Raw genomic sequence first — 16621 nt, 5'->3', positions numbered from 1 at the left:
GAAGGCTGCTGTTGTACTGAACAATTTGGAATAAGCAATTTATTATGACAGAGGAATAAACAGACATTATTCATTATAAAAATGTTTTGGACTAATCTACATAATCATGGATCTAATAATGCCTGAATAATATTCAGGCGCTGTTAATTTCTGTTTGTTAAATCTGATGTACAGGTATCTCCATCCTCAAGACCACAGGCCAGTCTTCCTTCATTACCATTGTATGATCAGCCACCTTCCAGTCCTTTCAGCAGTCCAGACAAGACAGGATCGCAGTCCTTTCCCAGATCGCCATCAGTAACAGGTAAAGTATGGAAGCTATATTAGAGCATACTAGCTAGATGTCGGGATAACTGGTGCTGTTTGCTGTAGCTGCCTCTTCCAGCTATACCAATAAATTTACCCACAACACCTCCTACAGCTTCTGGGCTGGATTTTACGGGGTGCCGTATTCCCTGCCCCTCCCAACTGAAATGTTGGTAGGCAGCCTCACCACCAAAAAGCCAGCTCCCCTGCAGCCATTTTACACTGGAAGCAGAGTTAATCTAAGGCCGATACTTCCGCCCCCCATCTGGGGAGGAAGTCCAGCAGCGCAGATTCGAGTGGTAGCCACTCCTAGGATCACAGTCAAACCCCGAAAAGGGGGAGGTTATGGGGCTGGGGTATTGGTGGGGCCTGGCTGCCAGCAAGATGGGGTGAAAGGGGTGGGGAGCCAAGTTTAAGAGGTTTGCGTGGAGGGTTAAATGGTGGGTATGACCTGGGAAGGAGGAATGTGCCTCCGGTGGGCACAGGGGACCCTCAAAGAAGGTTTCCCCCTTCCTTGCCCAACACCAGCTCACACAGAAAAAGCTGCTGGGATACCCAGCTGGCATGGGCCACTCCCTGCCTAAAATTGTGGTGGAGGCAGAATGAGGTACTGAAGTGGCTATTAATCAGGCTGCCCGATGCCACCCCCGCCCACCGTAAAATGGGAGACAGGTCAGGTGTGGGCAGAAAGGCCACACACTATTATAAAAGTCCCCTCCTGCTTTCAAACACGCTGGTGTTGGGCCATAAAATCCAGCCCGATGTGTTGATAATCATATGCCTGTTCTGTAAGTGTAATGTTTTGAGTTGTTTTTGAAAATAAAATGGTACAAATGGAATATAACGTTCTCATTTTAATCTGTCAAAAAATAACATTTGTAGATATCATAAATGTATGTGGTTATGATGACACAACATAAGAGTGTACTACTTGCATTCAATTTTCAGATCATGAAAGCTTATTAGTAGAAGCATCTTCTAATCCACAACCGCAGAGATGCACACCAGAAACTTCAGTTGGAAAAATCCGACCGGTAAGTTCTACATGTCGGTTCTCAACCTTGCCTTGTTGCAAGTAACATTATTTTAAAGTTGTACGAGAAGTACTACTTCATCCTCCAGGTCTCTTTTAAAGACATTGGTTCATACTGTTGTACAGTTCATAAGTATGTACAATTGTTCAATTGCCATCCTCGTGTTAGTATGGGCAGAGTATCAGCAAGCTTGTTCACTGGGGCATTGAACTAAGCCCACATTTGCCTCATGTGACATCTGCACATTTATGTTCCAGCAGGGGTTACCCCAAGTGTGAGAACTTGACTTGATTTCTTACTCTCCTCCCTACCCTGAAGACCAAGGAGAATTAAAATATCCCCCATCAACTGTAGCTCAATACAGAACAGCATCAAATCTGATGTTTGATTGTTGAGTACTATTGGAGGAAGGTGGTGGCGCAGCAGCAATGTCACTGGACTAGTGATCCAGAGGCTCAGGCTAATGCTTTGGGCCACGTGTTCAGATCCCACCATGGCAGCTGGTGGAATTTAAATTCAATTACTAAATCTGGTATTAAAAGCTAATCTCAGTAATGGTGATCATAAAACCATTCTCCAATGTAAAAAACCATCTGGTTCACTAACATCCTTTTTGGAAAGAAATCTGCCATCCTTACCTGGTTTGGCCTACATATGACTCCAGACCCACGGCAATGTGGTTGATTCTGAAGTCAAGTCACTCAACTGTAACTGCTATGCAGTCTAAAAGAAATGAAACTGAATGGACCACCCAGCATCAACCTAAACAGCAGAAACGATGTGATACAGAGATTTCTGTCTTTGCAGGTACGGGCTGCTCCACCTCCGCCTACCCAGCAGCATCGCCGAAAAACAGAAAAGACAGAGGAAGTAGAAATAACGCTGGTGTAACCAACAAATCACCTTTGTGTAATCAGACTTGAGACTGAATTATTTCAGCATTTTCAGTTTCAGATTCCTTTACGTTTTCTGCCCCATCAGTGCAAAGGAATCTGCAGTCAAGGAGCAGTGGAAGACAACGGAAAAAGGCAGTTATGAAGTGCAGATCATGAGGAAAGGCGGCGTTCCTCCTTTGATTTACAAAATATTGTGCCTTTGTAGCCACTATATCTTTCTGGCCATTTAAATTGGGCCATATGTTTTTTTTCGCCCTTTTTTTAGTTCAATGAGAGGAATACTGCTTGACCAATCTAACTTTCGATGGGTCCAGTCCTGTTTCAGTCCTCTATTTAAAAGACATTTAGCACACTGCTTCCTCTGTCCCCAATGCAGCAGAGTCTGGTACTTCTGTAATTATATGCCTAAGGTGCTGTGCAGGGCACAGTTTTGGATCAGAAGCATATGTTTCTCTGGTACAGCTCCAGTACATAGCTGTTGATTTCTGTATCAGTGCCTGTAGTGCCAGGTACAGATATGATTGTTATCAGTCAATCATTCATCATTGTTTTGAGGCTAAAGAATGTAGATAGAAGTAAAGTTTCTTTTAAAAAAGGCATAAGGCATGTTCTTCTTACAATTTATATTGTACATTCATTAGCACATTACTGTAGCCTCAAGGTTGAACTACTTGTAAGACATATCTCCCTTTAGTATTAATCCAGTCTGTATACATGTATTCAGCTGTAATGTGCAGTAGTGTAAATGGACTAGAAAAATTGCAGGGATTGGCTTGAGTAAGGACTGAAATTCTTTTAAGAGGGGCTGGTTCCTCTCAGTAGTTCCAGTGCAAAGAAAGAGAAACAGACAAATAAGGGAATAAATACAAAGAAATGCTTCTATCTTAACTCAGAGTCTTAGTTTTCCATAATTATGTATGACTAATATTTATGCAATATTTCTAGTCAAGAAAGAAAAGACATTATGGCCATGTTAAAATGGAAAACTTTATAAACATATTTCCAGTGAAGCTGTAGAGCATGAATGCTCTTCTGGTAAGAGGAAAGGATTTGCTTGTCTTCTGGGGGTTACATTTTCCTTCCTCTTAGTTTAAAACAAACCCTTTAAAATCACTGGTTTTTAAATTGCATATCGTTAACTCTTGACAGACTAATTATTTTTTCATTCAAAAAATTGACATTGTACTTCCCCTAAATATTAATGACAGTATTAAGCTGGAAGAGAGGCATTATTGATTGCTGAATAATGCAACTTCATGATCGCAGTAAGCCATTTGACTTGTTTCTTGGGCGAATTAATTAAATATTTAATTGCCACATTTAAATAGGGTTGGCAGGTTTGAAGTTTATTAGTTAAAAATACAGGAAACGTATCTCCACTGTTAGTGAGAATGAATGTTTAAATTGCCTTTTGCTAAAGCACACTTCAGGTTTCTGAATTATATGCACACTTCAGCTTTTATTTCATAGTCCGGGGTTTCAGATTTACTATATTGAATGTACTAAAGGGTTAGAAAACTGGAAAAACAGGACTAGAAGTTAAGAATAACATTTCAATTGCTGCAAACTAAACACTATATGAAAACACTTGCAAGTTATTTATTAAGACTGCTAAATTTGAGTGACCAAGTAGCAGAGGTGATGCAGTTCAAAAATTAACTTTTCAGAGAGTATGCTCTTGAATTATCCAATTTATTAGACTAAACTCTTCAAATCTGATGACTACCACTTGTTCAAATTCTCTGTTATCTCTTATCTTTCCCTTTTCACAATAAGAGTGCTATTTGCTAGTGTTATTCTTGTATACCAATACTGCTTGAGGAGAAACTGAGGTTAGCAATTGCATTTTTGAATTCAATTGCAATATTTGGTTATTGAAGCACACAGTAAGAACTTCTAAACCATTTCACGTTATCTCCATTTGAGTCCTGCATCTTTACACAGTTGCCTTATAACATTAAAGCAAAAGCAAAACCATAGTGTTCAAAAACTGCAGTTCTACCTATCTTGTATTAATCTTCCAACAGTTAGGCAAACATTAGAAAGACACTTACACTTATGATCCACCTTGATATTCAACTCTACCCTTTCAAACCTAGAAACCTATTTTCCCTTATTAAAGCTTGGTTTGCATCACTTCAACCAATAAATGTCCTGGAAATTTGTTTTTAAATACCTCTTTTAGTTTGTTATTGCATACCCTCTAGCTTGGATTTAGCAGCCAGTTTCACTTGTGTTTTTCCTTTCAAACAGATTAATTTCTATAGTACATGCATATGTATATGTATGTATGTATATGTGTATGTGTGTGTATATATATATATATATATACACACACATACACACTGAAATAAACATGTAAAGCATTGAGTATTATGCCAAAATGCAATCAATCATATAATTGTTTGCTTACAATACTACATGTAAAAGTATCATGTTCCAGATGATCGTTGTATACATGGTAAATCATCAGAAAACTAAAATCTGTAGGGCAGACTTGTAGTGGCAAGCAGAGGACTCCCATTTAAAGGGCTAGAGTTTGATTTCCTTCTGCTTCAGCCTCCCCCCCGCCCACCCCACCTCCAAACAAGTCTGATTCAGGCTAAACCCCACTGATGAGTTCACTATTCATTTCCTTGGTGAGCGGTGGAATTTGTTGGGAAATATTTCCTCTCCTGAAAGTTATGCTTCCTAGTAGCCAATGCAAATTGATAGTGATGGTCCTGGAGAAGTTCATTGCTGATGGGTGGTGCCTTTCCGGCTGACAAAATGGTGTCAAAGCAGGAAAGCGAAGAAAGCAGTAAAAATTGTGAAATTTCAAAAAGACGAATGTAAATTACTGTTGTTATAGCTGAATCTTAATGACTATACAAATTGGTTGAGAATTACGATTGAATCAGAATTTCTGCTTAACAATACTAAGTTAAAGTAGTATGTGCAATTCGTATGCTTGCATCAGGTATATATTAGTATTTCTGAATGCTTGTCATGGTTAATTAAGGGAAAAAGAAGCTTTGTATGAAAGTTTTGAGGGTAGCATAGATTTTACATGCATCAGTTTCATCACCTAAAATTGATTTGTGTATGCAAAATAAGAGCAATTGTGCAACCCTTACATAAAATGTCATGTGGAAAATTGACATGCTTGTATAACTGATTCAGGACAGGTTCTGATTTCAGATGTGGCAACATTCACAATGGCCAAAATGCACTGTATTTTGTCAGTTATCAACTAAACCATTAGGTGTCAACCAGATGAATTTTGTGCTTTTGTCTCACCATGGCATGGAAGTACATCCCTTGTTGATCAAGAAAGGTAAAGCACTCAAATAAGACTGGAGGACTTTGTTCAATCCACCATACTGGAAAGGATTGTAAATGAGAATATCTACAGTAAAAATACTCCACAATATTAATTGGTCAATGTTTTCATTCATTATACATAGTTTTGAAGCACCAATTTATTAAAGTTGCAAAGAATGTTTAAGCCTCCCTATGGATAAGTGTAAAGTTTTAATGATCACCTGATTAACCAGATAGTTTGATGAGGGAGAGTGATACAGCTTTTTAAATGAGTTAATAACTCTCTGTTCCTGTGTGATTTGACCCATCTTTGATCTATGACTATATAAAACTAGGTAATTACTTCTAAGGCTGCTATTGCACAACCTCTGAAAGCTGTATAATAGTATAGAAATTAGCACCTCAAAGACATGGCTCTGACTTCTCAGTCTGTTGAGTACAGATTAAATAATGCTTAATGTAAACAGATAACTGTGTACATTCTTTGAGTAATTCTGTAACCCTTGTTAAATAGTATACTACACACAGAAAATTTCTGAGAGATTGTCATTTAAAGATACTCTACCCATAAATGCTTTAGCTGCCTATGTTTTAAATGTTTGGCTTGAAGAGGTTAAGTATAAAACTAGAAAGGTTGTGAAATACGTGCGTGTGTGTGTGTGTATACATGTGGCTTAGTTGAAGCTACTGAAGCCATGTTGAGAGCCTTTGAACTGGAGGCCACATGTTTTAGTTGTGTTTTGCAACTTCAGACATACATATACTGCCAACCACAGATCCTGACTTCCATCACCTTGGTGGTATGGTGGTGCCACTATCTGCTATGTACCTCGTGAGCTGTAGATTCAAATCCTGGTAAAGACCTACAGTCCAAACCTATTTAGTAATATTCAAAGACTTGAGTTTAATCACCAGGCCAAAAACTGTTACCTTGAAGAAACATGACACTTTTTAATGGCATTTACAAGAAGAAAGCACAAATAGTTGTTGTAATGGAAAGGAATAAAAGCTGGGACATAAATAAAATATACATTGAGTTCTACAACTATAAAAAGGTTATTGTTTCTTTAAAACTGCACTCTCAGATATTGTTAGCACCCTGTTTTAAATTCTTCTGTATTCTGAAGTTCTTTTGTTTACTTTTATAATGTTTACAGACCATATTTTTATAACCTGACAATATTGCTGTTGCCAATTCATCCAAACTTCATTGATTTTCCCCCCTTCAGTTGCCTATTATTTGCAAGTTTTCCCATATTTTATATTTTTCTCATATTATTTTAAAATTACATTTTTGCTCTAAATTAAGAACCAAGAGTTTTCAAACTATATGTTCCCTTTTAATTGTCTATACATGGGGCTAATTATCCATATTATACATTGTACAGTGTCAGTACTTCAAGCAGAGAAAGCAAATGTGCAAAATGTTTTCTGCAGTGTATTGGCTGTTAAAACTTGTATTTATTATGTACAAATGTTAAATAAAAATTTGAAACTTTATGCAAGCTTTATTTCTTTACATTTTATCTGAAATCTTCACATTTCAGCCCAAGTCATGGTATGTGTAATGTGACATAGCACTTTTCAATATATATGTGTGGCATAGGAACACAGGAAATAAGAGCAGGAGTAGGCCATTCAGCCCCTCAAACCTGCTCCACCATCCAACTAGATCATCTACCTCAACGCCATTTTCCCTCACTATCCCCATATACCTGTTTAGGAGACTCTCAGTTTCCCACATCATATAAGTAAACCCCCCCAAGTAGAAATGTGGAGCAGAATCTCAGCAAAGGCAGTTAATGCTGAATGATTATGTTCAAGAAGTAGCTAGAGATTTTTTACCTCATTGGGAGTGAGTTTTTCTTTGTTCTCAGAATATAGAAGGTGCTGCCCATCCCTATTTGGCTTGACATTTATAGGGTAGCCTTATTGGAAAGAGTGAGTATGGATTGAGGTGATCAAATACTGTAACCCATGTCTGTCATATGCACCTCTGGACGGGGCAATGTAATTCTGTCAAAAAAGTTTGCAGGTCAGGATTAAATTGTACAGATAAATGGGGATAGATGAATGGCCAGCGGAAATTTGTAGATCTGCACAGATCAATTATCTGGGGATGAAAGAGCCCCTTGTATTACTAAGAGATCTATCCAAGTTTAAAATTGTGCTATAATTTAGTCAAAGAAGCTGACAGGAGGAAAATTCACCACTTAAATATGTTGTTGGTAGAGGAACAGAACAAGAGCTGACAGGCATGTGCTCCCCTCCTCCACTACTAATGTTAAATAGCAACCTCTCCCTGAACGCGGATCTTGGAGGGAGGGTTTGTCTATTTTGATGATTCTTTTTAATGCCAATCTAATCATCATGAGTACTTCTAGATCATAATTATGCCACAGTTAGAAATACCTAATAACTCCTTTGATGAGGTGCAAACCTCTCTCCAATTGGTAACATTAGTAATGGTTTGTGGTGTGTCTGGGCCTCTGTAGGCCCATTCGGGGATTCTGCAGAAGAGGTTTGATAGGGTGGCAAACTTTGAATAATTGATGTGTCTGCTCATTTTTACTATGATTGGTATATGCTAATAACATCTTTTCACTAAATTATAGTGATAAGTGCGCTAATCTTGCAAGTGGATAAGCGAACACTTATCAAGCTGATAAAAACAAAAAACTACTGCAGATGCTGGAAATCCAAAACAAAACAAAAACAGAATTACCTGGAAAAACTCAGCAGGTCTAGCAGCATCAGCGGAGAAGAAAAGAGTTGATGTTTCGAGTCCTCACGACCCTTCAACAGAACTGAGTAATATTAGGAGAGGGGTGAAATATAAGCTGGTTTAAGGTGGGTGGGGGGAGAAGTTGGGGGGTGGGGGAGGAACTCAGCAGGTCTGGCAGCATCGGCGGAGAAGAAAAGAGTTGACGTTTCCTCACGATCCTTCAACAGAACTGAATATTAGGAAAGGGGTGAAATATAAGCTGGTTTAAGGTAGGGGGGGAGAAGTTGGGGGGGGGGTGGGGGGGGGCGGGAGGTGGGGTTTGTTTTGGTTTCCAGCATCCGCAGTAGTTTTTTGTTTTTATCAGCTTGATAAGTGTTCGCTTATCCACTTGCAAGATTAGTGCACTTATCACTATAATTTAGTGAAAAGATTTAATTAGCACATACCAATCACAGTAAAAACAAGCAGACACATCAATTATTCAAAGTTTGCCACCCTATCAAACCTCTTCTGCAGAATCCCCGAATGGGCCTACAGAGGCCCAGACACACCACAAACCATTACTAATGTTACCAATTGGAGAGAGGTTTGCACCTCATCAAAGGAGTTATTAGGTATTTCTAACTGTGGCATAATTATGATCTAGAAGTACTCATAATGATTAGATTGGCATTAAAAAGAATCATCAAAATAGACAAACCCTCCCTCCAAGATCCGCGTTCAGGGAGAGGTTGCTATTTAACATTAGTAGTGGAGGAGGGGAGCACATGCCTGTCAGCTCTTGTTCTGTTCCTCTACCAACAACATATTTAAGTGGTGAATTTTCCTCCTGTCAGCTTCTTTGACTAAATTATAGCACAATTTTAAACTTGGATAGATCTCTTAGTATTACAAGGTACCATTTATAATATAAAAATTATAAACTAAAAATTAGTATTATATTTCACCCCTCTCCTAATACTCAGTTCTGTTGAAGGGTCATGAGGACTCGAAACGTCAACTCTTTTCTTCTCCGCCGATGCTGCCAGACCTGCTGAGTTTTTCCAGGTAATTCTGTTTTTGTTTTTTTGGATTTCCAGCATCCGCAGTAGTTTTTTGTTTTTATCTCTGTGTTTAATTGACTGCCACTCCTCTTCAAGAAATGCCTACCTTGAAGAAGTACTGCTCTGCACTCCGACAGGATTTCTGTATCTCTCTTCTGCCTTGTTCACCTTCATTGCTTTCCATTTCTCTCCTGGTTAGCAACCCCCCCACAACTTCTCTCCCCCCACCACCCCCCCACCTTAAACCAGCTTATATTTCACCCCTCTCCTAATATTACTCAGTTCTGTTGAAGGGTCGTGAGGACTCGAAACGTCAACACTTATCAAGCTGAACTATCTGTGCTAAGATTATGGAATCTCTTGCAAGATTTTTACCAGGCAGAAGGATATTCTTTATTAAGACTTATTTAAATATACATCTTGATTACCATAAAACAATCACTTGCACATTGTTGGCAGCATTCAAGGCCTTTCAAATATGTTGCAATTCTTTAACTTTTTAATTCATATGTCTGCAATAACAGGGTATCTGTGTTCCACTGGGTTTGTTTTTGTCTTGATTTGAACATTGGACTATAGATTTCAGTCTCCTATTCATGCTTACATCACTGACAGCTCAGTAGCAGTAAGTATACAATTTTATGTGACCACATCTCAGTAATTAAAGTGGATTATAGAGATGTTTGTTCTCTCAGGAATATTTGAAGAACCACCTTAGAATTAAATGTGAATACGTGAGGTGGTGGTGGTGTAGTGGCATTGTCCTGGGTAATCCAGAGACCCAAGATAATGCTCTGGGTATCAGGTTTCAAATCCCCAGGGTAGATTTTTTTTTCATTCACAGGATGTGGGCTTCACTGGCTGGGCCAGCATGTATTGCCCATCCCTAGTTGCACTTGAGACAATGATGGTGAGCTGCCTTCTTGAACCGCTGCAGTCCTTGTGGTGTAGGTGCACCCGCAGTGCTATTAGGAAGGGAGTTCCAGGATTTTGACCCAGCGACAATGAAGGAACAGCAATATATTTCCAAGTCAGGATGGTGAGTGACTTGGAGGGGAACTTCCAGGTGGCGGTGTTCCTATTTATCTGCTGCCCTTGTCCTTCTAGATGGTAGTGGTCATGGGTTTGGGAGGTGCTGTCGAAGGAGGCTTGGTGGAATTTGAATTCAATAAATATCTGGAATTAAGTCTAATGATGACCATGAAGCCATTGTCGATTGACTGGTTCACTAGTGTAGGGAAGGAAATCTGTCCTTACTTGGTCTGGCCTACATGTGACTCCAGATCCGCAATAATGTGATTGACTCTTAAATACCCCCTGAACAAGGGCAATGAGGGATGGGCAATAAATGCTGGCCTAGCCAGTGACACCCACATCCCTAGAACAAATTTTTAAAAATTATAGTGGATTATAGAGATATTTGTGTTCTCGGGATTATTTGAAGAATCGCCTTAGAATTAAACGTGAAGCTTCTAGCTGCTTTGGATAACATGTTGAAACATAACTGAGCCTGTAATGAAAAAAGGCTGTCTTGGCCTCAGCCCGATCCCTCCCTAAACAATCTAGCCTCTTGTAGTTTTTATCCTACTGGTTTAGTCACACAAAGGTTGTGTTACATATTCCCCCTAAAGCCCCGGATTAAACCCACATATCATTCTGGACTTAAATGTTCATTACTAATTCTTGACAGGCTGCTTTCCACAGTTGACCCTTTCATAATTCCAATAGTACAGGAATCATTATATGCCATCATAAATCATTATCTCTGTTTCCATTTGTCCTTTATAACCTTCAGTCCTCTATTGCTATTTTTTCCAGGGATCTAATTGACACAACACAGTTTTTGCTGAGAGTTGAATCTTTAGATTCATTAATCTGTGGGACAGAGAGAGACAAATTTACAATCTTTTAATTCACTTGAGACATTAACTTTGTGCTTGTTTCCAGTTCATCTCAACTCCGAGATTGTATAATTAGGGATAGTTTTATTAGATTTGGTTTGTCTTTGCATTGTAAATCAGTAGCCGGGATTTTCCAGTCCCATCCCTTGCGGGACCAGAAATTCCCACACGAAGTCTACGGACTTTTGGCTGCTCCATCAAATTCCACCCCCCCCCCGCCCCCCCCCCGCCCCCCCCCTACCCCTGCCATGAGCAGGACCAGAAAATCCCAGTAAGCACAGATCAGCCAAACCTCTGGTTCAATACTGGCTGTCCTGACCTTAGATAGGAATGCATTTGGGGCCTTGCAATTGGTTTTTTGCACCCCAGGGCTAAAGAGTGTTTAGAATCAGCCAAAGTTCACACTGCTCATTGCTGGTTAGTAAGCCTTGTGAGTGCATGTGTATGGACATCAGATCAAGTTCAGTCTTAGCTGTAACAATAGCTTGCCAGTACTTGCCACATTCATTCTCAAATGGCCAATTAAATTAGGTACAAGGGACCTGTCCACTTGCTTGGAACTATACCCTATTCGGGAGTGCAAGGTAACCTTTTTAGAATGAAGCATTTTTCGCTTTGTATCTTCAATTTCATGAATCATTCCTTCAAGTAAATATATAACTTTACATGGGTATAATTCAGTTTCTGATTTTGTTATAGGTCAGCTCAATTGAACAAACAATACGAATACAGTTTCAATGGACACACTGGGACTGAAATTATGATAGCTCCAAGTTGTCAGTGCATATGTAACACCTAAATGATGAAAATCTATTTAAAATAATTTAGTTTCTGTAAAGCTGTAGGTTGGTATGCACTGGTTATGAGCAGGTGCTAATTTGTGTCATGACATACTGTATCGCCATTAGTGCAGGGTGCACCCAAAGTGGCTGAATTAAATCATGTGGACACCTTTAACACTAATAAATACAGGAAATCAAGTCAGTAATAAATGCCATGGCTTCACAATTTATTTTTAATAAGTTGAGCCCAGCCATTTTTTTACATTTCCTGATGATGCCTCAACCAGTTAACTGAGCAGAAGAATTGAAAACCTTGCAGCATTGTGACATTAAACGGTACCTGTAATAATCTGTAATAATGATGTACTGTAATTCCTTGTAGTTCAGTAAGAAAAATAAACTTACAATTTCCAACTCAATTAGATTCTTTGCAAATCTCCACCCACTTGTTCCAGAGTTTTTTAATCAGCTGAGAAGCTGTAAAAGTCTAGACTTTAGTCTTATAAATGACATTCCAAAGTAATCATATTTCTGTACTGGTGATTCTGATTATTTTTCCTCAGAAGGCACTGCATAGTGTGTTGACAGTAGTGAAAGTCATGCAGAATGCAAGAATATCTGGGCTGATACAGTTAACACCCTAGGTAGAAGTACTTATCCAGTGCTTTGAGGTGCCTGCTGTAGATTGTCCAAGCCTCTGAAGCATATAAGAGCACAGGGATTACAGGCTGCCTGGTAAATTATGACTTTAGTCTCAGGTTTGACATCCTAGCCCTCAAATACTCTCTTCCTCAGAACTGTCACATCCAAGGCGATGATGAATTTCATCATCTATGTCTGCCTTTGTCAATTGGAGGCTCCCAAGATATGGAAAATTGTTGACATTTTCCAGGACCTCGCCATTGATCTTAATCAATGGTAGGAGGTGGTTGAAATAGGATCTTGCTATTTTCCAGGTGAAAGGCCCATTTTCTCATATGCTTTGGAGAAGGGGTCAACAGTGACCTGGAGCTCAGTTTCTGAGTGAGTCACACACAAGTGTCTTATGCATACTGGAACGCAGTGACTAAAGGTGCCTTTGCAAGATCCTCCAAAGTTGGTGCCAAGAAAGGCAACAGCACTGTCCTCTCCCAATATGCCCGGCATTGTCCTCACTCAAAACCAGCTCCACTGAGCAGAATGTGTTCGTAAGCCTGATACCAGACTCCTGAAGCAACTGCTCTACTTGGAAGAGTTGTGGCAGGACACTTCCAGGAGGAGAAATTATGGAGAAATTTCAGAAAGGCCTTATCATCCATTCATCCATGTTCACGAGAAAGACTGGATGGATGAAGGTAGTTGCAATAAAGAATCAAAGAAGTGTGGAATTTGAGACCAGGATAAAGCAAAGAAAAAGGTTTGCTCATCTGGGACATGTTCAAATCCTACCTTGTTGAAGATGTAGTCAGTGATGTGAGATTGACCAACACCGTGGCAGTCATTCCTTTCTGTCTTGCATGTTGTTCAACCCTTGGATGTGTGTACAAATAAACGTCTCAAGGATATCCAAAAGATGTGGAATAATTGAATGTTGGAAGGTGAAAAAACATTCACTAAGGGTAGAAATATGCAGCACGTCACTATCAACAAGGATCATAGACACACAAAATGAACTTGATCCCAATATTGTCAAAAAATGATTTCTAAAATGTGGACTATTGAATGCACTCAATGGTATAGAGGACGATTACTTGTGGGATGATGATGCTGAAGCTACTAATGATGATGAAGATGATCCAGACAATGCTATATAACCAGGTAATTGGGACGAATTCAGTGATTCAGGAGGTGCTCAGAGTGAATTTGAAGGGTTTCAATGTGGTATTGTAGTTAATTTGTTATATACTTATATCGCGTTGGATGAAATGTGTATAGTTATAAAATAAGTAAATGTTAATAATATGAATTATTTAGTGTTGTCGGTTTTTATTTTATTCCATTGTGACAGCCTTTTTTGGATTTCACTTGAGCCCAAATCAAGCACACGTCAACTCCTCAAAAACATGACCATAAGAAAGTCTGCCCTTTGACTTTTGGCCTAAAATTTGACCTCAAAATTTGACTTTTACATGCGTACATACAGTATTTTTCAAAGTTCAGCTATTGCTTCCATCACCTCAATTATAAGAAGAAAGTCACCTTCTGACAATATCTTCTTTCTAACATCATGGTTGCTTACTCAGATATCAAGACGCATCAACTAACCTTGCAATCTGAAGAAGAGTCATATGGGCTCAAAACGTTAACTGTTTTTCTCTCCACAGATGCTGCCAGACCTGCTGAGTTTTTCCAGCATTTTTTTGTTTTTATTTCAGAATCACAGCATCCACAGCATTGTGCCTTTACCTTGCAATCTTGACAGATTTAGCACAACATGGCTCCAAACTTAATTAGGAACATTTGGTAGCTACATGGGAATCTTGTGTCCTTCACAACTTTACTGCAAAACTTTATCCTCTCTTTCAGAATATCAGGATTAACCATTCAAGTACACCCAGATTTTGGTAACATAGTTTAAAAGGATCATTTTTGCTACCTCATAGCCAAAGATTGGCGACCATAATTTATACTAGTATTTTCTAATATCTGTGGGTAGTCATCATCAGCGAACAGCATTCCTGCTGAAGTGGAGGTTGAAATGCCTAGGCTTCCATAATGGTTCAATAGATAGATGCTTCTTTGACCCATGCAAACACTGGTTTGGGCTAAGTCAAATGCTAGAATTGGGCTCAGTAGCCCACAATTTTCCATCTCTTTGTACATTGCAGGTTGGCAAGTGTAGAAGCAAAAAGGAAAAAGCACTGGGCAAGGCTGAAGGGCAAATGGCCCTGCTCTTGGCTGCCAACTATTGGTTTTCTACTAGAAAGCACACTTGTACAGGTGAGACCAGCAATAATGCTGGCCAGCTATCTAACCTGATTTTGATCACTCCAGCGTTGGTGACTGTATTTCGGATGCCTGGACCTTAAGTTCCCCTTGAACCTCTCTGCCTGTCTGCTTTTTCTTCCTTTGGGACTCTCCTTGAAGACTGCCTCTTTGGCTGAGCTTTTGGCCATCTGGCCTAGTGTTGTCTTCTGTGGCTTCATGTCAAGTTTTGCTTTATGCTCCTGTGAAGCACCCTGGGACATTTTATAATGCTGACTACAAATTGTTGATCCTGCCAGATTTGGCAGTGAATGGCTAAACCAGTCATCTGCCATATTCAATTCTGTGTCCCTTTTTGTTTAAGGGAGCAGAGCTATGGTCTTTATGGGGGAATGGCCTGGGCAAGAGAGAATAGTGATTTTTAAGAAAGTGGAAATAGGATTGTTGGAGTGGTAGCCAAAATGTGCAAGCAAATGGACACAGGAAAATCTCAAGCTTGTTATGAACCCCATAGAGGCCGACAGCTTTAAACAAGAGATTTGAATTCCCAGTGACAACTTAAAGGAATTGCATGACAAGATGTCAAGTTTTAAGATTTTTACTGTAATAACCCAACTGCAAGCAACATTGACTAAACATTACCTATTAAACAACTAATACTCTAAAGTACAGAAAAAAAATCCTTGTTAAAACTTTAATACAACCGGAAATGCCATGCAGGATGCTTATACATTCCAACACACTCACCACAGGACTACAAACTTTACAGGAAAGCCCCTTCCAGGTTCTAATGGGTTTACACCTCCCCACTTCGCTGAGTTGTAATATCGAGTGACTGTCAAAAGGCAGTTTCCTCAGTTTTCAGCGAATCTCCAAACCAACTACCAACAGTAAGATCTACTCCAGCAATTTCTCCTCCCAGCCTCACCAGGGCAAATCATCCAGAGTCTTTAGAATAGATTCCCACAGGATGCATCTCTTTGATCAGAGAGCTCCCTTCCTCCTGCATTCTGCTTGGTACCTCGCAGAGAGCTCTTAGCAGCTGCCTTCTCACTGCTGACCACTGGGTGTACTTGAATGGTTAATCCTGATATTCTGAAAGAGAGGATAAAGTTTTGCAGCCTTTTGTCTCCCTGTGAGACCTCTCACTCTGCTTTCTGTCCGAAATCTTGCAGACTGAAAGTCTGTCCACTGTCAGCCCAGCTGCTCTTGCCTTTGTTTTCAGGTGTGAACATTTTGCACCTTGCTCCCAGTAAATCTCAACCTGGGCCCCTTGTCCCCATGGTAACCAAGCTACCCAATCTTGTTATTGGGCAGAATTCAAACAGGTCATAAGACACTCTCATTTCCTCCATTTTACTTTGAATTAAAGAAACAATCACAAAACATAATCATCTTCTAAAACTTTATATTCATAACAAGTTACATAGACCTGGTTGTGAAACAATTATGAGGATGCACGTATCTTGGTAGTAAATGTGGAATAGAGAGGAGGTAATAGGAGGGAGTCCTGAGGTCTGTGTGGAGTTGGTTTGAAGCATTTGTCAATTGTTGTGCAAGTTGTGAGACAGGTGTGGGGAGCGACTGAAGTGCAGAAGCTATTTGACGGGTAGCGTATCGGAGGACGCATTGATGGAGACATTTCTGTGGGAATGATAAGATCCAGATTCAGAAGTAGTGAAGAAATATCTTCTTAGGCAGTCCCTTGGGATCAAGGATGATTTGCT

At 39.6% G+C, this 16621-nt stretch overlaps 1 protein-coding gene across 2 annotated transcripts in view; it reads left to right on the top strand.

Annotated features, from left to right (window-relative positions):
* The window catches only part of fchsd2 (FCH and double SH3 domains 2), a 266251-nt gene extending 263184 nt beyond the window's left edge, over positions 1-3067 (top strand). For both annotated transcript variants that reach the window (XM_078545225.1, XM_078545224.1), the window contains 3 exons: positions 175-304; positions 1255-1340; positions 2148-3067. In XM_078545225.1, coding sequence (XP_078401351.1) covers positions 175-304; positions 1255-1340; positions 2148-2231 — 300 coding nt within the window. In that variant the 3' untranslated portion in view covers positions 2232-3067. The remainder of the gene's footprint in view (positions 1-174; positions 305-1254; positions 1341-2147) is intronic.
* Positions 3068-16621: the final 13554 nt, after the last annotated feature.

The sequence above is a fragment of the Cetorhinus maximus genome, chromosome 7, assembly GCF_964194155.1.
Source record: "Cetorhinus maximus chromosome 7, sCetMax3.hap1.1, whole genome shotgun sequence".
NCBI classification, from domain to species: Eukaryota; Metazoa; Chordata; class Chondrichthyes; order Lamniformes; family Cetorhinidae; genus Cetorhinus; species Cetorhinus maximus.
This window is presented reverse-complemented; position numbering and strand designations above follow the sequence as displayed.